At 53.2% G+C, this 25,080-nt stretch overlaps 6 protein-coding genes across 6 annotated transcripts; 3 read left to right on the plus strand and 3 right to left on the minus strand.

Moving 5' to 3' along the window:
• Positions 1-2,690: 2,690 nt before the first annotated feature.
• CkaCkLH20_04746 (glycerophosphodiester phosphodiesterase gde1) lies at positions 2,691-6,293 on the plus strand (the record flags this gene model as incomplete). The annotated part of the gene is made up of 3 exons (XM_038887465.1): positions 2,691-2,826; positions 2,903-6,105; positions 6,165-6,293. 3 exons carry the CDS (start codon positions 2,691-2,693, stop codon positions 6,291-6,293), a joined length of 3,468 nt encoding a protein of 1,155 aa, XP_038747072.1.
• Positions 6,294-12,665: 6,372 nt separating this feature from the next.
• CkaCkLH20_04747 (putative peptidase family M3) lies at positions 12,666-14,924 on the plus strand (the record flags this gene model as incomplete). Its single annotated transcript, XM_038887466.1, has 3 exons — positions 12,666-13,964; positions 14,026-14,669; positions 14,732-14,924. The coding sequence occupies 3 exons, from the start codon at positions 12,666-12,668 to the stop codon at positions 14,922-14,924; spliced, it is 2,136 nt and encodes a 711-aa protein (XP_038747073.1).
• A 135-nt stretch (positions 14,925-15,059) lies between these two features.
• On the minus strand, positions 15,060-17,987 carry CkaCkLH20_04748 (phytanoyl- dioxygenase; the record flags this gene model as incomplete). The annotated part of the gene is made up of 8 exons (XM_038887467.1): positions 15,060-15,682; positions 15,735-16,124; positions 16,482-16,541; positions 16,594-16,812; positions 16,865-17,281; positions 17,331-17,711; positions 17,768-17,829; positions 17,938-17,987. 8 exons carry the CDS (start codon positions 17,985-17,987, stop codon positions 15,060-15,062), a joined length of 2,202 nt encoding a protein of 733 aa, XP_038747074.1.
• An 832-nt stretch (positions 17,988-18,819) lies between these two features.
• On the plus strand, positions 18,820-19,353 carry CkaCkLH20_04749 (uncharacterized protein; the record flags this gene model as incomplete). Its single annotated transcript, XM_038887468.1, has 1 exon — positions 18,820-19,353. One exon carries the CDS (start codon positions 18,820-18,822, stop codon positions 19,351-19,353), a length of 534 nt encoding a protein of 177 aa, XP_038747075.1.
• A 242-nt stretch (positions 19,354-19,595) lies between these two features.
• On the minus strand, positions 19,596-20,537 carry CkaCkLH20_04750 (alpha beta hydrolase fold protein; the record flags this gene model as incomplete). The annotated part of the gene is made up of 1 exon (XM_038887469.1): positions 19,596-20,537. The coding sequence occupies one exon, from the start codon at positions 20,535-20,537 to the stop codon at positions 19,596-19,598; it is 942 nt and encodes a 313-aa protein (XP_038747076.1).
• Positions 20,538-21,209: 672 nt separating this feature from the next.
• On the minus strand, positions 21,210-22,321 carry CkaCkLH20_04751 (uncharacterized protein; the record flags this gene model as incomplete). The annotated part of the gene is made up of 3 exons (XM_038887470.1): positions 21,210-21,775; positions 21,824-21,892; positions 21,940-22,321. The coding sequence occupies 3 exons, from the start codon at positions 22,319-22,321 to the stop codon at positions 21,210-21,212; spliced, it is 1,017 nt and encodes a 338-aa protein (XP_038747077.1).
• Between the last annotated feature and the right edge of the window lie 2,759 nt (positions 22,322-25,080).

A 25,080-nucleotide genomic window follows, 5' to 3' on the forward strand; every position in this document is an offset into this window, starting at 1 on the left:
ATAATGTCTGAAGCCAAGTTCATTTACAATAAATCTGCAGTGTAAGGTACATCGGACAACAGCACGGTTTGAGGCGAATTCCTTGGCTCAAACAGCTATTCCGCCGCGCATCGCCGTGCCTGGTGCTTGCCAAGGCACATGCAGCAACTGTGCGCTAAATGCCACTCAGAGTCGCACCTTCAGAGCGTCCCGGTCGGCAGGGATGGGCTGTGTTGGCCGGAGGGTGTGGTTGATGTGATATCATACCGTGGTACCGCACATCTTTTGCTCAAAGTTAGCGTGTAAGCGCGGGGTGTTTGATTTGACAGCTGAAAGATTGCTGCGTATGAGAGATGAGAGGAAAATTAGACGCCAAAGTCAAGCCCTGAGAGTTTGGACCAAATGGTTTGATGGTTTGCGAAAGGGCTGCGCGGCAGAGGCCTAGACGGGGAATGTGGCCCGATGGACCGTTGCAGCGTTTCTCAGGTTTTGCGTAATTGTAGCTTAAAAAAGTTGGCTTCCCGAACTTTGACACGAGGCGCAAGATGTCGTTTTTTTCCAGGAACGAGAAAGTATAGAGAAGTCTAAAAACCCGGCAGACCGGGTCCATGTGGCCACAGCTGACAGTCACACCTTTTTTTTTTAGTTGCCATCTTGCTCTGATTCACGTCGAAAATTGCTTTTCGACTTGATGGATATTCCTCCACAGATTAATTGGGGCTCTTTGCACCAAACGCCAATATCGTGCATCCTTTCGGCTTGCACTTTTCTGATATCGTCACTCGTGTTCCATCCGAGTTTGCGAGGCCCACCAAGTCGACCAGCCACCCTTCCACCGAACCATCGTCAACTCGGCCAATTCAGTCAGTCAATCGGTCAGCGCTATGGATCTTAGCAAGTCAGCAGTGGCTCTCGACTCCGTGTCTTCCGATGGGCGATCCCTCCATAGTGCCAACGCCGCCGCCGCTCTGAGGCCGGGATGCCGAGGTTTCCCGCCTCGCGCTGCGTGGTGGTCGTGACAGGACCCCTAAAATCCTAAAACTTGGAACATGCATCGAGGGAACCAGATCCGGGGTGGAGTCCGCCCTGCCTGCCCCTTGGCCCTGTGACCCGTCCGCATCTCCATCTCAGCGGAAGAGAATCATTTCGCCGTGGGAACGCTCGCCAGGGACGGGGATTCCGCCTTCTTGGAAGCAATTTCGATGTGAGGCCTGGACGGAGGGCGACCGATGTCGGTTTCAGGGTCCTCCCCCATCCCGGAGCACAAAAAAGGTCATGAGAACGAACGACCTGACAAGCCGCGAGGCGGTCTGGAATTTATTCCCACCCTTCTGACCGTCAGAGGCCGGGACTCGGCCTGGAATATGAGAAGGGAGGGGGGAGCCACTGTCTGCGGTACGGCGCCCACGATGCCGGTGAGGATGGAGGAGGTGAAAGAACACTGAACTCGCGCCAGAGAAGAGCCAGTTTAAAGTACCTAGATGGACACAGACGAAGACAAGAGACACGACTGAGATGGAGGCCAAGGATGGATGGGATGGCTGGTGATTGTGCTACACAAACGGCGGGGTGACCATGGACAGGCCACCCAGCTGAAGCCGTGGTGGGGCGAAAGTCCCGTGACCCCGCGAATCACGAGTCGGCAGTACTCCACGGGCGGTCAACCACGGCTTCCCAGTGGCTCGACTCGCAGACCGGATAACGACACACCCCGAGCTGTTTTTGGCTTTTCCACCCAGTGTAAAGTCCAGTGCAAGTGCAACTGCATACTTGCCCAGTCACGTTCTAAAGGGACTGGCGCTGGACTGGCGTAGCGGTCGCTCTCTGCCTCCTAAAAGCCTCCAACACCTTCTCTACTACAGTACGGCGCTCTCACAAGGCAGGTGCCGTGTCCGTAGTAGGTACTCCACCGTATCGTGTCGAGTGCCGCTCCGGGGACTCGGAAGTCTTTTTTAGTACTTTCTTCGCCTCAGGGGTACTTAGTCACCGGCGCAAAGCTACTTCGGGGCCTGGACCCAGCTACAACACCGCCGTAGTGGAGGCGCGATGAGCTCACACCTCTTCTTTTCTCTTTGCATGCTTCCGTCACTTTTCAATTCACGTCCGGGTCGCTCTGCTCTGGTCTGGTCTGGCTCGTTCATAATCCCCCTCCAACCCACCGACCGATGCTCCCTGGACCCAGAACGCTGCTTCTCTACTTTTTGCTCGTCGTGAGATCATATTCTCTTCCCTTCTTCAATCAATGGCGAGCTGGATGTGGAGCTCCTTTGTCCTGCAAAAACCAACGGGATTCTCGTGACTTTGCACCAACCCGCAGAGAGACATCTACCGGAGACAACTCGAACAACGACGACCATTTGACACGAAGCTAATCCACGCTTCACTACCTACCAAGAAAACAAACACTCTCCTCAGCCAATTCAGATTCCTACGAGAAAATGATCAATTTTGGCCTCGAGTCCATCTGCCTCTAAGCAGCTGCTCGTTGTTTTCGTTACTCATACTTCGTTGTTTCCTCATCAGCACCTTGTTTATCTTCTACAGCAGTCTTTTCCAACTGATCGCTACTACGGAACGCCACAAGCGTCACTCCTGATAACCGGAATTTGACCACATCATCCGCCGTCATGAAGTTCGGCAGAAAGTGCGAAAACCCCCTCTGATAAGACGAAATGAAATATTTCGAGTTCGACATTTCATAAAAACAGTCGCTGACAAACGGTCGCAGCCTCCCCCGCAACCAAGTCCCCGAATGGGCGGCCTTCTACATCAACTACAAGGGCCTCAAGAAGCTGATCAAGGCCGCCGCCCAGTCGGCCAAGAATGGAGAGAAGGTGGACTTAGCAGGTGGGCGGAACTGGACCGGTGACCTTGCTGTTTAGTGCGAGCAGCCCATCCCCTGACCATGTTTGTTTTTTTGCAGAATTCTTCTTCGCCCTGGACCGCAACCTCGAGGATGTCGACGCCTTCTACAACCGCAAGCTCGGCGAGGCAGTCCGTCGCCTCAGCTTGCTGCGCGACCGCTACGGCCGCGTCCCCGATGTCGTCTCCAATCTCGACGAGGATGAGATCGAGGAGCTCATGGGTGCCTTGTACGAGATGCGCGTGCAGCTGCGCAACCTGAACTGGTTCGCCGAGATCAACCGCAGGGGCTTCGTCAAGATCACCAAGAAGCTCGACAAGAAGGTCCCTGAGAGCGCCTCGCAGCACCGCTACATCTCGACAAAGGTCGACCCTCTGCCCTTCGCCAAGGACACCACTGGAACGCGCCTGCTCGCCGAGATCAACAAGTGGATCTCGGTTTTGGGCGACGCCCGGAATATCGACGACTCCAGATCCGATAGGTCGGTGCGGTCGCTGGGTCGTGCGTCGTCAAAGGCCATGTTGACGCTGTCGCAAGGCCTGCTTGACACGCTGGAACAGGCGATCCGCAACGACAACGTCGAGTCACTGAAGACTGGCTTGAAGGAGGGTAACGTGACGGGCGAGCACGCCTCTCATGGCCTGTTGCTCAACTTGCTGCAGCGGTCCATCGCTGCGAGATCCAAGGCCAGCATTGCCTTCATCCTGGACCAGCTCCCTTCGATTTATGAGCCTGACGACATCAACGAGCGCAATTGCATTCACCGCCTTGTAATTCACATTGGCCGCACAAGGTCTAATGACCCTGACAACGAGCCGAAATCTTACCCCTTCCCGATCGGCACTCAGTTTACTTCTCACGATCTCCAGCCAGCAACCTCGCAGCAGACCAACACCCCACGTGCCCTGAACGAAAACGAGACCAAGCTCCTCGGAAAGGATGATGAGGCAGTCCAGATTCTCATGTATCTCCTCGACACACTGAAGCCGGAGCACCGTGAGGCGCTCAGCGGCAGGGACTCGTTCGGCCGCATGCCGCTGCACTACGCTGCTCGCTTCGGCTTCGTCGTCGTTTGCCAGATCCTCATGGCCAAGATGCAGGAGTGGGGCCAGTTCAACGTTGAGAACGGCATTGATGCCCCCGAGTGGCAGGACAATGACGGTTACGCGCCGCTGCATTTGTCAGTCGTCGGCGGCCATCCCTTGACCACTAAGGCCCTCCTCCAGGGTGAGAACTGGCAGGGCGTGAATGAAAAGAAGGCGGAGATGAGGAAGACGGTGTCGAAGTCTGGCGCTGTTTTGGCCATGGCCACCAAGTCCAACTACAAAGTCATCGTGGAGATGCTTGTTGAGGCTGGAGTGGATATCAACTGGCAGGATAAGACGGGTGAAACCGCTCTTCATCTCGCTGCGCGATTTGGCCATGACGAAATTGCCAAGGTTCTCCTGAAGGGCACCGACGAGCAGAAGGCTGATGTCGAGATTCCCGAGAATTCGTACGCCTGGACGCCACTTCACGTCGCAGCTGTCGACGGTCATCTGTCGATGGCGCAGTTGCTTGTTGATGCTGGAGCTGAGATCGCCAAGGCTGATTCTTCTGGCTGGACCGCCAAGGAGCATGCTGCTCTGCGTGGCCACCTGGACATTGCCAGACTTCTTGCGGCGCAACCTGCTGCCGACCTCGTCCAGACCACGAAGGAACTTAAGGTTTCTGGAGACACCTCTCGTTCTTCGTCCCCAGAGAACAACACATCCCTCGACGGTCGCAAGTCGAATGGCGCCAGCCGTCCGCTCGAGCCTGTCAAGACTTTTGGTCACCGATACCTCACTAACAAGAGCATGGTCTTGGTCAGTCTCGGTTCGATGGATATGCGCAAGAACATTGAGGCCGTCAAGCTCGACCGTGTGCCCCTGACCGAGGCTCACCTTACAGAGCTGGACACAGCTCTGTCTATCGTGGTTTCGGCTAGTGGAGCTCAGGGTGAGCCTACCATTCTCGACTTGCCCGTCCACGAGAATATCTCTACCGAACCAATCGTCTTCACCGCCGAGGACCCCGCACAGGTTAAGATCATGTTCGACATTGTTCCTACCTACTCTGGAAATGAGAAGAACAAGATCGGACGTGCTGTTGCCCTCCTCTCCCACATTAAGCCCACCATCGGTACCAAGCGCATGAACCTACAGGGCGACGTCTGCATTCCCATCATGGGCAGCAATCTGGAAATTATTGGCACTGTCAACTTCAACTTCTTGGTCGTCACTCCTTTCTCCCACCCCAACATGGAGATCAACTCCCAGCAGACTTACTGGAAGAAGCTTGCTTCAACGATGGTTATTGGTCACCGCGGCATGGGTAAGAACCTGTCGAGCAACAAGTCTCTCCAACTTGGAGAGAACACGGTGCCTTCTTTTATTGCAGCAGCCAACTTGGGCGCCCAATATGTTGAGTTCGATGTGCAGCTTACCAAGGACCACGTCCCGGTTATTTACCACGACTTCCTTGTCAGCGAGACGGGTATTGATGCCCCAGTGCACACCCTCACTTTGGAGCAATTCCTTCATATCAACCCTGACTCCAACCGCCCCAGTGTCAACGGCAACACCATCAACGCTGTCAATGAGAATCTAGAAAGAGTTCGCAACAACGTCCCAGGCCCCAGACAACGTTCTTTGTCCATGGGATATGCTGGAGATGGCTTGAACGGCAATGGCCTCGAGGAGCGCATGAAGCACACCCGTGACTTCAAGAACAAGGGCTATAAGGCCAACTCGCGCGGCAACTTCATCCAGGCCCCCTTTGCCACCCTTGAGGACCTCTTCCGCCAGCTGCCCGAGCACATCGGCTTCAACATTGAAATGAAGTACCCTATGCTCCACGAGAGCGAGGAGCAGGAGATGGACACCTACGCCGTCGAACTCAACTCCTTCTGCGATACAGTCCTGTCCAAGGTCTACGACCTCGCTGGCAACAGGCACATCATTTTCAGCTCCTTCAACCCGGACATCTGCCTGTGCCTCAGCTTCAAGCAGCCCTCGATCCCCATCATGTTCCTGACCGACGCCGGCACCTGCCCCGTCGGCGACATCAGGGCCTCGTCTCTCCAGGAGGCCATTAGATTCGCTAGCCGCTGGAATCTGATCGGTATCGTCAGCGCCGCAGAACCGCTCATTAACAGCCCGCGACTGGTCAGGGTCGTCAAGGAGAGCGGTCTCCTCTGCGTCAGTTACGGGACGCTGAACAACAACCCCATTATGGTCCAGGTAAGATCCAAGATCCGCATTCCTCCTTCTAGAGTCATCAAATACTAACTCCCTTGCAGCGCCAAGTAAAAGAGGGTATCGACGCGGTCATCGTGGACAACGTCCTTGCTATCAGAAAGGGACTCACGACCAACGAGGAGGCCAACGGTCAGGCGTTGGATGAGGGTTCGGAGGGTGAATCGTCTTAGACAAAAGCTGTTTCGGAACCGGTTCGACAGTACGGGATGAAAAAAAAACTTGCATGGCGTAGCGTTGTGGGAAATGGCATCGGGCTCGTCTCGGGTATTGAGACTTGCCTTTCAACATTAGTGATGAGGCATGAGGGCTTAAACATGCCCATGCGGTCATGACGGATGAAAGATTCCGTCAGTTAGGGAAAATGATTTCTGAGTAAATTTTGATGACAATGAACATCGCATCATCCCCCCCTACCTTCTGGTCGAATTCAATAACACTTATGGTGCCTCGTCGTGGTTTGAAACGCTGCTAATGAGGAGTGACTTGTTGGTTTGAATCTGAGGTCATATTGTCCTTGAGCGTTACCAATCTGTCGCGAATGCTGAAGCTTTAACGTCCCCAATAGAAATCAACCGTGTCATACATACGAACATATTTGTCGAAACTTTCAGGACTCGGGTAGTTTCGAGCAAAGACGGCACGTCATCGAGGCTCTTTTGGTGCCTGTCGTGCCAAACTCGTAGACCTAACCACCATTTAAACAATTGTTTCGCAGTCTGGAGGGCTTTCCTCGCCTATGCTTATCAGATAGTGGTGCTCCATCTCGTATGGTCTTCGGTTGTCTTCCATTTATTTGGAATCGGACTTGGACATTGAGAGAAGCGCATCTCTGGAGTGTGACTTCGACCAAGTGTTTTCGTATCGGCATGAGGCTTCCACATTCGCTCAGTGCTAGATACCTAGAGTCCCTCCTAGAGAAATACGGCAAAGGTTTGACGTCTAGGACTTCCTTCAGATGGGACGTCTTGCGATCTCGTCCGAGTAAGTATACTTAGGACACCGACGTGTTGTGAAAGCTCGCGTCATCGCAGATGTCGCTTGTAGTGACTTTTGAGGAATCATAGTTGGAGAGTGACATTTGCCAGGCTGGCTGCATCACGGCAATCGTCTTGGGGTTTATATGTTATCATATAACTAAGATATCAAATGTCGCTCCCTCGATCGTATGTACATGTAGGGTTTTAGGTTGGTTTCGGAGTTAAGGTGTTGTAAAAGGAGGAAAGGAAAAGTCGCAAAAGCAAGTCTGTGGTTCGCAAACATGTCTGTATCAGATCCAATTGGCACAAAGGCCCAACAAGATCCCCTCGCCATATGCATCCGGAAGTGTCCAAGAAAACTTCCCGATGGAACGTATTGAGCATGGTCGCTATACTTAAGCTGTAGGAATGTCAAGCGCGAATTGCTTGATCCCCTTCCTTCCAGGCCGTGATGGCTGCAAAGGTTGCCCAGCTTAGGAGGCATGGTGTTATCGCGGGAGGTCGAGGGGAATTGGGTGGCGGATCATTTGCCATTCCCCTCTTTCCAGGCCGTGAGGGCTGGAAAGGTAAAGACATAAGGAAAGAAAGAGCCATGCGAAGTGTAAGACAACCCGTCGCTACACTGCGGCTGCGATTACCGCCAGAATTCCAGAAACGTAAACGAAGCTTCTCATGGCTACCAAAGGTCACGACCGGTCTCTGAACGGATGGTACGAACACCATCACTGGCCAATTTTGCTCTCAATCTTTGGATCAGAGCCCATAGATCAGCCATATCCAGAAGAACGGTCGAGACTAAAGCGGCCCCAATACCACCCTGAATGCCTTTTTTCTTTTTGTTTTCTTTTTTGGACTCGATATGTCATTCGTTACATCCTCTTCGACGAAGATGCATCAAATGATCCTCCTTGTCGTCTGTATGGTGACCACAACGCCCGCAAGTGTAAGCTTCCGAGAGCATGGCTTTGCAAGCTCGCTTCTTAACAACGTGCCTTGTGTGATTGTCTTGACGGAAATCCGTCTTGCCGCAGCGGCCACAGCGGTAAGGCCCGCCCTTCCGATGGTGCGGGCCGTAGTGTCTGGAAATCAGATCCCTCAAGGATTCGTACCCGACGCTCTCACAGCCCAGCTCGCAACGATACTTGTGTGCGCGTTGTTCGTGTTTCTCAAGTAAATGGGCGGTTTTGAATCGTTTGCTTTGGCATGGAGATACCAAGCAGAATAGAGTCGGCAGAGCCTCGTCTTGCGTTTGCTGTTGCTCTTCTGCAGAGGTGTCCACGGGGCTGGTCAGGTGATCGGATTCAGTCGAAGGAGTTGCATTTAAGAATCGTAGGAATTCTTGAGACGTGGGTCCTGCGGCGGGAGAATTCGCTGGTTGAGTCGTTGAATTTGATGTTTGCTGGCATTCAGTCGAGTAGAATTGTTGTTGTTGTTGGATGAGAAGAAAATCAACATCACCGTCAAATTCGGGCAGAGTATCGGTAGAGTCGGAGAAGACGGTGGCGCCTGGTTGGCTCAGCAGGGCCTTCGGATCCAGGCATTTCTGCTCCCAAACACCAGAATATCGGCGAAACCGAGGGTCCGCGCGACATTGGGGGTGTAAAAAGAGACCGATCGGAGTTTGCCAGTCTTCTTCGTCGTCTTGGATGTTGTCGCTCTGCTGACGGTCGATTTGAGGTTCGGTGCCGTGTTCTGGAAATGAAGTCGGAGAATCGCAACCTTCAGCGTTGCTGGGTTGACTTTGCGCTACGTGATGACCATGTTGAAACCACTGAATTGGGCTTACGCGGGAGGTAGATCCCGCGTGCGATCAATTCTGAAGGTTGAGGTAGTGCGCTGAGCGCAGAGTTCGTCAGGACCAGGAAAACTTCCTCGAAGTAGGTTCCCTAGCCAGACGTTGGCCGGCAGAGCCAGCAGGCTGAGAAGATGGGTGTAGAAGGGAGGAACATCAAAGCTTTGTCTGGGAGTAAGCTGGGGTAATAAACACCTCATGGCCTCAAATGCGACTCACCAACCACAAGTGACGCGGCGCAGCGAAAGAGCTCTGCTTCCAAGCCGGGCACCAAGCTGAAGCCCCAAAGCCCAGGAATGGTTTGCCTTAATCATACCCAAAAAGTGAGCATGGGTTCTTGTAATCCGCCTGATCATCACGTTCCACTCGCCTTCTTCGTTGCTTTACTCGAGGCCAGGCCAATCATAGAAAAAGCCATTACACCCAGTTCACCGCCACCTTACTTACATGTTTCATTCGTGTACGCTAATGCATCTCTTGCCTCTGTCGGCACAGGGCGCAGGCTCGAACCAATGGGGGTCGAAAAAGGCGTACCTATGCCGGCCGCAGGCTCGACTTTCAATTGCCAATACTTTCTTGGCGAATCAGGTGGTGCTGACGTTGAGAGACCATGCGAAGTGGGAGAGGCATTTTAAATAAGTTGTTATCAAGTCCTCCTAGCCTTGCTCCCAAACTGTTTGATTAACATCTCAAATCTACAAGAATCTTCCTCCTATCAGTCTGTCCATACTCAAATCAAGGAAGTCTCGTCAGCTCAACATCGCAGTTCTAACTTTTCGGCGAGATTGATGGAATCCTCAATATGGAAGCAACGAAAGGGTCGAGGCAAAGACTGGAGATCTTGTCCGGTGAAATCCCGCAACTTGAACCGGCTGAGAAACTTGCATCTTCACTCCTTCGACTGGCAAAACGATCACGGCAATGACCGGGTTCAGTCCTCTGTCACCATTCCTGAGTGTATGTTGACGACTGATGGATGTCAGCACAATTTTAGTAGAACGATTCGTCCTGGAGAAGAAACAGGGATGGGAAGATCTGATTCGCATCGGGAAAACTTTAAGAGGTATTCAGCTCATCATAACGTCGTTCGCATCTAGTTTTCCTTCACACAACTGACGTTTTAAGCCTCGAAACAGTTCATGGTCACGAAAGACTTGCCACAGCAGCTCCGAGAACAAGCTCCGAAAGTTCTTTCCAGTCCGTACTCAAGAAGCTTTCGACTCCATCCCTCACACATGAGTCTGTAACTGTAATGGATGCCCTGGTGCCGTATGAGAACTATATCGGAGCTGTTTTGGGAGACCAGTTCCAGCTCGGCGCTCTAGTAAGATACGAGAAATTCGCAGACGTTTACGAAATCACGCCCCTCATTTTCGAAGACGAGTCTGCGATGGAAGCTTTAGCCTACGACTTTCGGGGCACTGGCCTGGAGGCTCGAAAACGAGACATCAAGATTCATCGACCTTACTCCCTTTGCCAGATCGACCAAGGAGGTAGAAAATTCATTGTCTATTATGTTAGCTTAAGGCTGGCACACCATAAAGACAGACAGAAGGCCAAGAAGAGGAAGACTCAGGCAGAAAGGTCCAAAACCGGAACCAACCGACTCACAAAACGCATCAGTGCCGGCGTCAGGATCAAGCCTCCAGCGCAGCACCAAGAGAGAGTCATTACCATCGACGACAGAATCCATCACAACACATTGCCATCTTTCAATGCTGATGAAGTTGAGCCTCGGCCAATACGTCCCCTTGCCTACTGGATCGGCGACGTAGTTGGTGTCCTTGATATGAAAGTGCAAGGACATAGTAAGGAAGAATACTGCTGGCACCACGTCCAAAATGGCTCGATTAGTCGACAAAAAAGGCGTCGAATCTTCTCTTCTGAGAACCATCTTTTCAAAGGGGCATCCAATCTTACTATCTCGAGCAATTCGGTAACGAGATTTCCGTGGAAATATCCGTCAGCACGCCTTGACTCACTGGAACTAGATGGACATGTTGATCAGGTCCAAATCATCGAAGACGAAGATACGCCACTACTGAAGAGTCTCGCCGAGACTCAAAAATCGCTGGCTAAACTGCAATATTACTATGGAAAGCTGGAAACAAGAATCCGGCTGTCTACATCAAATTACGTGTTCTTACCAGACGATACGGCATGCATTAGAGATGCCTCATGGGAGCATTGGATTGAGACACTTGACAGACAATGGCGGCACATTGAAAACCTCGAAAATCGTTTGTGGATGTGGGAACAACTTCAGCGAGAACTTCGAGACATTGACACTCTCTGCCAGTTCATGGACAACCACTTTGAGACCAACGAACAACTTGTCGAACTCGACTGGAACATCAGAAAAGGGGAACCAACCACGCCACAGCATTGCTTTTACGAGTGGACCAGAACCACTAAATTTTCAGCTTATCTGGCTTCTCTGTACACTCGCCAAGGCCCTGCCCTCGCTGCCAGATACAGACAGATAGCGGAGGATATGGATTACGACCGAGTTGAATACCTGAGGAGACTATGGGAGTTTGCGGTTGATCAGGTCAAACTAGGAGACTGTGATAGCTTTGCAGGCAATCTTTGTGAGTTTCACACCTTACATTCAACCGAGCCGACGGTTCTGGAGAGTTTGGAACGGTTATATAGGCTGCCCCTACGAATAAGATAGTGACGATGCTGGTCAATACATTTATCGACACAAAGAAAGCACTTGAAAATCTGGCTGTTTTTGTGTTTCGAGGCAGAGCAACGGGATGTATGTTAGCGGACATATCTGGGACTTCGCATTACCACGAAAGCAGGGCGAGGTTGAGTACTCAATCAGCGTCTGGCGCAAATGCGGCTGCTGATTATACAAGAAAGTCTCACCTGCTCACGTGCATCTTTTTCTATTCAAGGTCTCTTTCCAGGCTGATTCTTTACCAGCTGCAGAGAGTCTCCACTCGTTGAAGGTCATTCGTTTAGCCTCAGTTGTCTGCCTTGGCTACTGCTCACTTCTGCTGTGTCACCTCTATTCGGGCTGCTTTCATTAGTTTCAAGCTGACAGTCAGTTGTTGTCTCGAAGCCAATGTCCTGACCCAAAAGTTGAGGCCAAACCAATCACGATTGCAGGGTGAGAGCTGGGCGCTGCAGTATCGTCGATCAGGTTAGACTCTCGCGGCTGTGTGCTAGACATACGACACGACACCGAAAGCCTGCTGGGACATCTATTCCTGGAGACTCGGTGAAAACGTGTTTTGCTTTTGTCGTAATGTACGTCTGTACTGTACATGAGGAAACAAAAAGGCTCATATCTATGGAAAATGGGGCTGCTCCGGAGGGGAAGTTTATGCGGAAACCCCTGCGTAGCGTACAATACTATTTGTAATATATCAAGCCCTGAGGATATCTGTTTCAGAGGCTACAGACAAGGAGTTCGCAAAGGGCAGGTTACCTGCGAAGAGAACGAGGGGATGAGTTGGACCGTGTCGATATGGGGTGCCAGAGCAAATGCGGACATGGATCCACTGATACCGAACTTCCAGGCTTACTGCCAGGCTTACCTATCTCATAATCTGATAGCATGTTGGTTGTTGGTGCGAGGAAACGGCACCAACACGCTGCATATGCGGGTATCCCCTACGAGACGCGACACCGTGGTCTCTTTTACATCGATGACACTCAATTGCACTCCTAAGTTAGTTCTACACCTGCCAGGGACCACGATCATCAGTCCTTTGAATCATCTCACTAGAAAAGCCGATTGGTGTGTTACTCTCAAAATCATGGGCTTCAAAGAGCCACGACAACTGCCCCAGGCTCCTCCGCTTTTCACTGCAACGCCCACTTCGATCCTCCAAACCGCCGAAAGCCTGATTGAGCATCTTTTCTCGGTGCAGAGCCAGGTCATCGAGCAGGTCCAGCCTGATGACGCTACATTCGCCAACGTTATTATGCCGCTCGTCCACGCCGAGAATGCTTTAGCACGGGAATCTCACGTGCTTATCTTTTACAAGTCTGTTTCGCCCGATCCAGAATTGCGCGATGCTTCGGGAAAGGCACAGATTCTTCTTGACGAGTTCGCGGTAGAGAGCGCCCTAAATGAGACAATCTTCGGCCTGATTGATGCCGTGATGCGCAAGAACGAAATCCTCGACTCAGAGTCGCTGCAATTACTGAAAAGGAAGCACAGAGACCATGTGCGCAACGGCTGCAGCTTACCGGAAGGGCCTCGCAGGGAGTGCTTCGTCGCAATAAAAAGCCAGCTGAGCCGACTGAGTGTTGAATTCCGGGAGAATTTAGCCAACAACACAGGGGAGATATGGCTCACCCCTGAAGAACTGGACGGAATGCCCCAAGCCAGGATATTGCAGCTGGAGAAGGGGCAAGGAGAGAATGAAGGCAAGCTGCGGTTGCCACTTGGAGGCTCGTCCTTCAACTCGAGCCTCATGGTTTTGAAGAGAGCAGACATTCGCAAACGCACCTACATCGCCGGCTATAACCGCTGCAACCAGAATGTCCCTGTCTTCCGAGATATCGTGATTCTTCGCGATGAAGCCGCTCGCCTTCTTGGATATTCTAGTCATGCAGCATTTCGTCTGGAGGACAAGATGGCCAAAACCGTGGGAAACGTCAACGCCTTCTTGGATGATCTGCGAGAGCGACTAACACCCGGTTGTCATCAAGAGATTCAAGCCTTGCGAGAAGTCAAGAAACAGGACGTCGAGTCTCGTGGAGAATTCTTTGATGACAGATTTTATCTGTGGGATCACGCATATTACAATCGGTTGATGCTCGAGCACCAGTATTCGATCGACCAGCAGAAGATTGCCGAATATTTTCCCTTGCAGCATACAGTTTTCCGCATGTTATCAATCTTCGAGACATTATTCGGTCTCGTTTTCCACGACAATGGCAATGATAGCCTTGGAAAGGATCAAGAATATGTGTGGCATGAGGATGTTCAGCTTCTCAGCGTCTGGGATGATGCCGAGCAAGGCGGTGGATTCGTCGGTTACCTATATCTCGATCTCTTCTTTCGTGAAGGCAAAAACGGGGGTGCTGCAAATTTCAACGTGATACCGGTAGGTCAAGTTCTTCGAGAGCAATCCTCTTTCACTACTGACACGTTTCCCTTCGTCTCAGGGCTTCATTAAGGAGGATGGCACTCGCCAGTACCCTGCAACGGCAGTAGTTTGCAACGTTTCCAAGCCTACGGATGAGAGTCCCAGCCTATTGAGGCACGACGAAGTGGTTACGCTTTTCCACGAGCTGGGCCATGCCATTCACGACCTTGTGTCCAAGACCAAATACGCCTGCTTTCATGGGACGGAGACTGTTTTGGACTTTGGAGAAGCCCCCAGTCAGATGCTTGAGAATTGGTGTTGGACACCATCTCAGCTGAAGACGTTGGGTAAGCACTACTCGTCCCTTTCACCGGAGTATCTGAAACTCTGGCAATCAAAGTCGACTGAGAGCCAGAAGCCACCGTGCGAGGAGTTGCCGGACGACATGATCGAAAGCCTTGTGCGGTCGAAGTACGTCAATTCCGCATTGTTCCACCTTAACCAGCTTTGTATCTGCAAGTTCGACATGGCGGTCCATAGTCCCGAAAGCCACACGGTGATCGAGAACATGAATGTTTCCGCAACTTACAACCGGATACGTTGTGAGATTTATCCGGCAGAGGGCCCCGAAGCTGTGGGCGAAAACGATGAATGGGGCCACGGTTACGTCAACTTCGGGCACCTGGTCGGCGACTACGACGCCGGTTATTACAGCTATTTATTGTAAGTCTAGAATGTCCCACGGACGACTCTTCCTTCACTGTTTGCTGATAGTTACTGTGAAGCTCCAAGGTGTACTCGGCCGATATGTTTCATACCGTCTTCAAGGCAGACCCAATGAATTCGGAGGAGGGTCGGAGATATCGATACGCCGTTCTAGAAAAGGGGGGAAGTCAAGATGAGATGAAGACACTTCAGGAGTTTCTGGGCCGGGAACCCAAGTCGGACGCCTTTCAAATCGAGCTGGGTATAGCGTGACATGAGCTACTCCGTCATCTGTGGTCCTGTTTCATTACTCAAAGTTTGGATCTCGGATGTTTTCGACAGGACTACCAGCGTAAAGCGAATGAGGCAATCTGTTCATTCTAGAAGGTACGACATTGTAACTCAAGACTACTTTTCCTGATCAAAGTCGTAGCTGTTTCCAAACCCACGGCCAAGGTATGACCCGAGAGCCTCCTGTTGCTCAATCCAATCGACCGGAATCTCCAAGTGCTTCTCCAACCCTGCCAGCAGAGGTCTCACATCTTCCCCAAATTGCAACCTCATCGGGTTGCGATACCACGGCGCGAAGTGTATCATGGCAAGCATCACTCTCACCTCCTCGCTCATGTTAGGCATACCAGCATGCCACAGCCTCAAGTCTCTTACAACTATACTCCCCTTTTTTACCCCAGGCTGAGACGGGCCTCTCACATCCCTTCTCTGAGCAAGAAGCTCCTCCTTGATTCGTCCGCTGGCCCTTTCTCCATGCTTACCCTCTTGGGCCGAGACATCAGCAGTGTGAGTACCAAGCCAGAGCTCCGTGGACCCGTTCTCAGGTGTCATGCTCACGAGAGGGACGTTGATAACCAGGGCGAACGGATGCGAGGGGTGCGCGAAATCGGCGTCCGAGTGTACGGGTTGTCTCTGAGGCGATGAGCCCGGGAGAGGCGGCATGGCGGAGTTGGCTGAGCAGAAGGTCCATTTCGGTCGAGGGCCAAGGACTGTGGAAGTGATTTGGGTGGCGATGGGATCTGTTTCTCATGTAAGTAACTCATCTTCGTGACTAGGAAATCAGGCTCTTACTTGTGAAGATCGATTTGTGAAAGAACTCAGCCACGGGCGGGGGATCTTGTTGAAGGTTACCGAGATTGTAGTTGAACGGCCCCTTGTCACCGAGGGATTGGAGATACCGCGCATCCTTGACCATCTTCTCATTCAGAGCATCTAAGTCTTCGTGAGGGACAACATCCTCAACGACAACTAACCCATCAGAGTACAAGTGCCGGACTGCAAGCTCGAGATTGCGTGGTGCGAGGAAGTTGTCGCGAACTTCGGCCGCTGAGGGGCGGATGATGGCGGGGTGGGTTGGTAGGCGTGTAAGTGACGCCAGGGTCTTCTGGCCGACACTGCCGCGGAATGCTGAGCGCTGGTGTAGTAAGGAGGTAATCGGTCGCGCAAAAGTTTTCATCTTGGCTGATTAAGATGAGTCTGATGTGAAGCCATAATGAGATGTAGATGAGCATTTCTCATGGATTAAGTACTTGGGGTTCATGGAGAGAGAGTGCTGAGAGGTTACCCCAATTCCGAGCTCGGGTTTGCTCCCAAGCCCCCTCCAAAGCAACCCTGCCAAACCCGAGCTCGGGTTATGTTACCATTCATAGTCACTCCTCTTGACCCCGGATTCACCCCAGATTGCAAAAACTCCGCAGGTGGCTTATTTTCTCGACTCTCATTCGTGAGCTCTTTCTAATGTTGCGGGTGTCGATCCACTCCATTCGACTTGCAGGTCTGAGATGAGTCTCTGAACCGGCCATCCGATCAATCGCTTACAGGCCATGAGACGACGGATGAGCTCTTGCTGGGCGGCTTTCTCGCGGATGAATCTTGCACCTTTGCTAGGCTTCAGTTTCATGGTGCTAATGAGAAGTTTGGAGAAACTCACAGTACGCAATTGGTCCGAAGGAGTTGACCAGGACGGAGGGTATGTTAGTGGTGAAAGCTATACCGCAGATGTCCGAGGCACATCTTTCTAGGATGTCTTCCATGGTTGCACTAATTTCTTCCGAGAGACTCAAAAAGCTCACCAAGTCTATTGTCCGTACTGGTGTTGCATGGGTGCAGAGTACGGCCACGCAGACGAGCTTGTAGTGAATCGCCGCCGCTGAGGCGCTGTTAGCTTCGTCTTGTATCGGCATCGCAAAGCCAAGACTCACCATGACAGTCTGTTAGCATCCATGTTGATGAGAAAACAAGACTTAGTCCTCGCTCTTCTCTTGAGAAAGGTTTGAAACAAGCCGGAAGGCCCGAGGACCAGTCGCGAAGCATGTCGAAGAGGAGAACCCAAGTCTCCGCAGTAACGAACCCGGAAAAGCAGGCGTTGATAATGCGACCTAGAATTAGCGATACCGTGTTCAAATAGCTTTGATCGGTGTCATGCTGCGTCGGTAAGGGCATCCGATCCAAGTCAATCTTGAGTGGGCACCGCTGAAATAGGCTGAACGTGATGTCTTCGCGGAGGTAGTTCCAAAATCCCGCGGTTCTCATTCCGGATCCCAGGTAGTCGACAAGCGGACTGCGATAGGCTGCTAAGGAGTATGCCCCTCGAAGATGTCTGTTTGGATCGATCTCCTCTGCGCACTCTCAGTCTCGGCATGGCCGTCTAATTGGCAAAAGACGTACCGCTGAGAATCTCGTATGAACGGAGCAAACACACCGACGCAAGCGCTAATCCCCCCGTATTTGCTTCATCTTCGTCATCGTCCTTCAGCTCAATCAACAAACGAATACAATGGCCGTGATAGAACTCAGCCGCCGCCTTGGCCGACGGAGCAGTCGTTTGGCTGACGTGCACCGCCGACAAGGCCAGAATAGCAGCGAAGGGCAGCGGGCTGTCCAGGGCGATCTCAGGCAGTTTTGTCCCGAACGACAGCGAAGCGTCGCTGAGGTCATACCACGGGGCGATGTCGGTGATGTAGTGGTGGAAGTAGCGCGCGACCGAAGGATTCAGGAGAGCGGTTCGTGGCGTCTTGGGCGAAGGGAACGTTCCTAGTGCCGAAGTCGCTAAAAACCTTGGTTACTTTGCTTGAATCACTTGTTTTAATGTACAACATTCTTACGAGCGCGTCCTGCTTCGGCTTCATCTTCTGCGCTCTTGTTGTGAAATTGCGCGGGGACTGCGCTGCGGTCGCAGTATCGGTTTGCCTTGGAACATCGCTGACATATGGGAACGGATTCGTCGCCTGTATTCGTGTCAGACGCAAGCCACTTATGAGATCGGGCGGCTTACACTTGACTTTGCGAACGCGGCACGTATTGCTGAGGTCGTATCAAGCTCATTAGCATTGTCACCCGGGGACTTTTACGTGATCTCGAGTGCGAACCATGCTTAGAAATGTTAGTCCACTCCAACCACTGAATTTTTGTCATGCGATTCCGCGCGGGCCAAATGTCTCACCTGCTTGATTGAAAATACGAGGCATGGTGCATGGCTGTGTAAGACCGATCGCCTAAGGCTAGAGAGCAAACCGCGCCGGGTAAGGAGACCCCTAGGGATGACGATGAGGCTCGCGGAGGTATCAGATGTGAGAAGCGGAGGGGGGGGAGTAACATCCAGATGTAACAACGACACGTTTTCTGCCCGGAAGGTCGGCACCGAGAAGCCGAACCCCAGGAATAGCTTCGGCCGGCAAGTGTCCCCGCCATCTCGGAGCAAGTGGGGCCATGACCTCAGATCTTCCCCGGGCGTCTGACCGGGACGCCGGCACCCGCGTCACCTCAGCACTAACATGACCAAGCCTCGTTGATCAACGGCCACTAGCCGGCCGCAGGACTAGATGCGGATTTAAGGCTGTTCGGCCCGATGGCAGTCCTGCGAAGTCGTGAAAGGTACGCAAATAGATGGCTTGAAGGATCCGAGGTCGACAGCGTGAAAGGACTCAAGTGACTTGATACCGCCACATCGAGAAACGTTGCATTGGAAGACGACGTGATTCGATCTTGTATATAAGATGAGCACATATGCGCTGAACAAACAGAAATACTTTGATCAACTCAGACTCACATCAACAATCCAACTTCAACTTCAACTTCAACTTCAACTTCAATATCACTCATCACTCATCACCAACACCACCACCACCACTACTTCTACAAAACCTTCAAAATAATCATGCAAACCCTCATCAAGACCGCCCTCTTCGCCTCCGCGGCGATGGCCGCCAGCATCCCCATCAGAGACGTAACCTACCCCGACGCCTTCCGCCTCTCAGTCAACGTCACCAGCCCAGCCTACGACTCCCAGCCCTCCGTCCAGGGCCAGGAACTCGTCTACACCCCCAACGCCGGCTGCAGCGCCAACACGACCTTCGCCCCCGCCGGCCAGGGCACTCTCTTCCGCGTCGCCGGCAACACCGTCGGCGTGGCCCACTACTTCGACGACGAGTCGTCTCCCTCCGCCGGGCTGGTCATCACCCCCGGAGGCACGGCGACCGTGCCGAGCACCAACATCGTCAAGGTCCAGTGCTCAAACGGGACCACGGGCGTTTCGGTCACTTCTTCCGGGCTCGCTTACGATGGCGGTAGCTTCATGGCCTGCAGTGGCGTGGGATACGACGAGAACCTGCCGGTTGTATTGAGCTTCAGGCAAGCCGGGCAGAGGGCTATCATCAGCTGCGCTGTTATTCAGCTTCTTCCTGTGTACTAAGGGTTTCGAAGATGCTTCGTTATCAAAATCAGAATCTAGAGTCACGGTTCAGCGTGTGTAAATGAGCAACAAGGGTACTAGGATGGCATTTGGAAGCATTTACATAGACAAGCATTGTTTGTTGGTAGCATATTTAGCATTTACACCATAATCAAAAACACCTTGGCCAGGTATAAATAAGACTTTTCCCTTCTCATAACTTCAACTTCCTCGTCTAAGCCCCCATCCTTGCAATCAACCGCTCATCGAGTACATTGATCCACAAACTCCCCAATCTCCTTGTTAAACCTCTCCGGCTCCTCGTAGAACAACCAATGCCCCGACTCAAACACCGACTCCCTCGCCAGCCCGGGCCTGTTCTTCTCCACCCTCTTCACCGTCTCAAGCATGCCCTCCAACGGGAAGCACCCAGACCGCCGCCCAGCCATCACCAGCGTCGGCACGCTAATCATCTCAATCGCCTCGCGGTGGTCATACCGCGTGTGGTCAGCGAGCAACCTCGCCAACCAGGTCTGATCGCACAGCGCGCTGATCTTCGTGAAGAACTCCTCGTCCTCCCTCCTCTTCTCCTCAGAAACGTCGTCCTTGGCGTCCGGCTTGGCGCGGTACCCAAGACACCCGTCCACGAGATCCACATGAGCCGCCTTGGATTCCTCGATCCAGAACTTCTGCGCCCCCAGCATGCTCTTCTCGTCGTAGCACCCCGTGTGCGCCTTGCTCTCGTCCCACCCGTCGAAGCCGGACCGGTCCTGCAGCGGCGCCTGGTCCACGAAGACGAAGCCCGCGAAGTCGGCGCACCCGAACAGCTCGACGTAGGTCCAGAGCACCGCGGCGCCGATCGAGCACCCAACCGGCACGATCCGCACGTTCGGGGCCGCGCGGCGGAGGTGGGCCACGAGGGAGTGCAGGTCCGCGGCGAGGCGGGCGACGTGGTAGCCGCCGCGGGTGCGGTCGGATTTGCCGTGGCCGCGCATGTCCGGCGCGACGACCCAGAAGCCGCGGTCGGCGAGGGCCGGGGAGTTGCGGTAGAAGTAGTCGCCGGAGCCGCTGAAGCCGTGCATGAGGAGGACGCACTGCGTCGCGGAGGCGGCGCCGCCGTTGGTGAGCGGGAGGGAGGTCTGGAAGGCGAGCTTGCAGCCGTCGTTGGCGCCGCAGTGGGCGTAGTGCATGCCCGTGTTTGCCATTTTTGGGGTTGACTGCTCTGAGATGGCTTGGTGGAATTTGAGATGTAAGAAGTGAGGTAAACGAGTTTAATGGGAAGAAGAAGTGGTTTAGGGGTCCTTTTGATTATCAAGGGTGAGAGGACGTCATGGCGATGGCGGGGACGTTTTCTGTTGGTGGGGCCGCTGCGGGTTGCGGGGTGGTGGGGCACGGCGGCCCGATGGTAACGGCGGCGATCCGGACTACCGCCGATGCCACCGGACGTATCTTTGATTCCAGAGCCATAAGACTAATCCTCCAGCCCATAGGTCCCATTGATTTCGAGGCTTATAAAGATGTTGGGGCCACCATAGGTTGAGGTCAGTATTTCGACCCTGGCAACTGGAAACTCATGTATCCGAGACACGCCCTTGGAGGGCTTTCCGAGATCGATACCGGAGGCTTCACGTTCCCATCATCGGCTTGTTTTCACGTTAACTACAATCTATTTGGGTTCTTGATTGCATTCATCTGCAAAACCGCATCGGAAACTCACCACTTTGCCAACACATCATGTGCGTGTGGTCTTCCTATCAACCACATGAGGGCGAAGCTGCCTGAAATAACTTCATTGCTCGCTGATAGAAGAACTCTATGAGGTAAATTGAGAATCCAGCTACAATATCTGCGCATGGACAGTCTTGTCTCTCAACTCTTCATGCGTCATCCTCAACCCCCACAAGCTTGAGACTCTCGATCCATAGCTTTTTCTCCGTGGGCGGATCGTACGCAGCCGCAACGTACCCCTCGCCGCCGGGCTTCACATCCGACGCAGCCTTCACCGCGATACTGACATCCTCAAGATACTTCCCACCCTGTCCCTCCAACTCCTTGGCCACGGCGCCCCACACCGACGTAGCCGCACCTTGAGACGTATCCTTGAGGAACGCCTGCACCTCGGGTGTCTTGATCTGTTTCTGCAGTTCGGGCGAGTGCCGTTGAAGCGGCGTCTCGATGCCTCCAGGGTTAAGGCTGAAGGCACGGATGCCTTGGGACGCGTAGCGGCGGTCGAGCTCGTTTGCGAAATGGATGTTGGCCAGCTTGGATTGACCATAGGCGGGCCAGGGCCCGTACTCGACTTTGCTTTCGAAGTTGAAGTCTTCGAACTGGATACGGCCTGAGCGGTGGCCGGAGGAGGAGACGGCGACGACGCGGGAGTTGAACGATGGGGTCGAGGCGGCGAGAAGGGCGGGCTTGAGAAGCTGGAAGAGGAGAAAGTGACCTGATTATTGTTAGGGGGTGAGGTTGTAGAGTGTGAATCAGGACATACCCAAGTGATTGGTGCCAAACTGTGTCTCGAAGCCATCTACGGTCTTACCCTTGGGGCAAGCCATGACACCTGGTCGTATTAGCAACTGTATCTAACTTCAAGTAGAGTGAGCGTACCAGCGTTGTTGATGAGAACGTGCAGCTTGTCTGACTTGCTCAGGAACTCCTTGGCTCCTTCCCTCACACTTTCAAGGGAGCTCAGGTCGACCTTAATGACTTCGACCTTTCCAGGCTTTCCATCGGAAAGGATGTCCTTGGCGACTTGCTCGCCCTTGGGGACATCGCGGACGGTGATGTAGACGTCGGCGCCGGCCACATGCAAAGCCCTGGCGGTTTCGGGCCCAATGCCACCGGGTGAGCAGCCCGTGACGAGGACCACCTTGCCGGTCCACTTTCCGACGAGGTCTTGGTCTTGGATGATCTTGATGGCGGAGGGACGGGCATCACCAGGCCCGGTCATCTTGTTGTGCTCCTCGAGGTAGGGGGCAAGGCGAGACATTTTCGTGGGATGGTTGTGGAAAAACTTGGCAGGGAGAGTGTCGATGTTGATTCTTGCAAGGTGTTGTTGGTTTGAGACTCGGAGTGTTGTTATGGTTGATGCTTTTCGAATGCCCTGAAGGAAGGACGCTCTCATGTTTAAATATCACGAAGACGTTCACGACAAACATGGATCTTGGATTACTCCGGCGAGGGATATGAGGAAGGCAGTATCCGAGCCTTGAGGCGGGCCTTATGCAAGGCGCATGGAGCCACCGGACTTAAGACGGTATTTCGAGCCATTTGCATGGGGTTCGCTTTTTAAGGTTGGAACTCATGTGGGATGGAATGAAAAACCTGGTGGTTTATTGAGCATCAATGATGTAGGTGGACATCGATCTCGCCCGGAGGCTGTATGATATTGAGTAGATGAGGAAGGAGGAATGAGGAATAATAGCCTTCTTCGCTCTACCCGTATTGGCTCGCTACCAGACGGGAACGCCCGACAATCAGATCTGAACGAGACTGGTCACTTCTGGCATTCCAGCTGAATGGGACTAACATGCGGGCTTCAAGAAAACGCTGCAAGGTGGCGGACGTAATGCGGACTCCGGGGTTTAGGTAAGCTTTTTTTCGTATTGCGTCATGGAGGGGATAATGCACGATAGTAGGTTTTATCGGAGTTAACGGGGCAGGATGCCAACGGACTTAAAGCTGGGCGATAAGATAACATCCACGCGAAATTGCGGTTCAGACACGACCCCACTATAACGGAGAGGAAAAACCTTGGTGCAGTCTGTCCGAATGGTAGCACGTGACCTTGCACTTCTGGCCCCCAATGGCTCGTGCAGAAAGGTGTTCGTACGGCCCCGCTGTCAGCCGATCCGTCCAATGTGATTCCGGGCTGACTTCATTGTCGCCCCGGCAGCAGGTCTCAAGACAACCTATTCGGATCGATTCCGAGGCCGGTCTCGCCTGTGAAGCACCGACGGGGCTCCAAGAACGGCTGGGAAGCTCACCCCTGCTGATTCCCGACTTCAACACGGGCTGTTGCGAAAAGAGGCTGCCGCCGCCCGGGGTGGGCAGAAGACGGACAGGGCTGTGCAGGGCGAAGCTTCAGTGTTTCCAATCCCCAGGGACCACGACTATTCCTATCACGGCATGCTATGGCTGACCATCCTCAGGCGGTTTGGCGAGGGCGGGTGGTATTCTGAGCCGGGCCTGTCAGCGGCATGTCAATCAAAATCCAACCGCAACTCTGTTTGCCCGACAACTGCAGCTAAATTGTTTTCTCTCCTTGGATGAGGTGGCTCGAAACAGAATCGACAGAAGACTTGAAGCAAGCAGCTGCGGGTGCGCCGCGACATTTTCGCGCAGCTGGTGCGACTCGATTCTCAAGACGTTGAAACACCACCGCGGCTGGTAATCTCCACGCTGATTCAAGTGCTTACTCGGATCATGACGCTGAACCTGCGAGGGAAAACTTTTCGATATGTCAGTGGATTTTCGTTTCGAAGAACGAGAGCAAATGATGGCTTCCTGTCGTTTGCCAATCGCAACGATGTTGGTGAAGATGAGATGGTGAAACGGGGAAACATGGCCAAAAAAGTAATCGATGATGGCGATAGCCAAATGCCATTCGCAATGCCCATATTTCACTGGACGGCCAAGGAACCTTCCCTCTGCGATGAGAGCACCGCTCATGCCTTGGTACGGACACAGAGTGACAGAGTGCCATCCAAGCACTGGCAGGCACTGGAGTTTTCCCCGCAGCTCCCCTCCACCATCAGGCCTTCGTCCCAGCTCCCACCAACTTCAAGCTTGGAATTTGCTAGGAAGATACCTGGTTCGGACCCCCATTTCCCACCATCTCTTCCCGGTCACGGCCGCTAATCCAAGTCGAACCACAACAGAGATCCAGAAAGCAAGCTTCCAACGCGCGTGAGATGACAATGTCGCTGTCGTCCAAGTCCACGTCCGCGTCCCCTTCCACCGTTGGACATCTGTCGGTCCATCAACCAAACCAACGACATTTCTGGATACCTCGCTGCCAATATACCCTCATCTCGCTCAGGCACTGCTTTCCGACACGCAAGCCATCACGACGCCGGCCCCCAACTCTCAACTTTGTCAGCTCTGGCTTTCGTTTTCCGAATATTTCGAGTCTGGCGCAATTCCAAAGAAGGAAGAGGCTGTACCTACATTGTACCAATCCTATCTGGCTACCCCCCAGCAGCCAACCCGCAGGCTCAGCGGCTGAGCAACAAGCAACCCAATCATCGCTGGCTTCGAGACACCGGAGGGTGAAGCGGTTCCCACAAAGCGCAAACAGCTGCCGTTGGGAGCCTTGTTGTCTTGTGTGTACACTTCGATACATCAGCACTGCTCCCTTCAGCACAGCACTGTCGTCAGTACCTCCCGTCCCATTATTGCGAGTTGACGTACGTCGACTCCAAAGAGCTGAGTGTGCGCCCAGCACCTCCTCTGCTCAAAGAAAAGAAAGAGACGGAAAACAACAAGGCCAAAGGTTCAAAAAAGGCCCACGAGCAAGAGGCCAACCCGAGATCGATCAAGGGACCGTGTATCCCGCATAAACCCCCCGTCGGACCAGTCTCTCCCACCACCTCCCGGTCAGGTCTAGGTCTTTTCTCTCCACCGCACCCTCAACCGCCAAGCCGCGAGTGCCACTTGCACGACTCCATTCGCAATCCACCTACTCTCACCCTCTGCGGTTACCACCAACAGCTTCCCTTTCCTGGCCTGATCTGACCGACGAGCCTT

Source organism: Colletotrichum karsti (genome assembly GCF_011947395.1).
Source record: "Colletotrichum karsti strain CkLH20 chromosome Unknown Scaffold13, whole genome shotgun sequence".
NCBI classification, from domain to species: Eukaryota; Fungi; Ascomycota; class Sordariomycetes; order Glomerellales; family Glomerellaceae; genus Colletotrichum; species Colletotrichum karsti.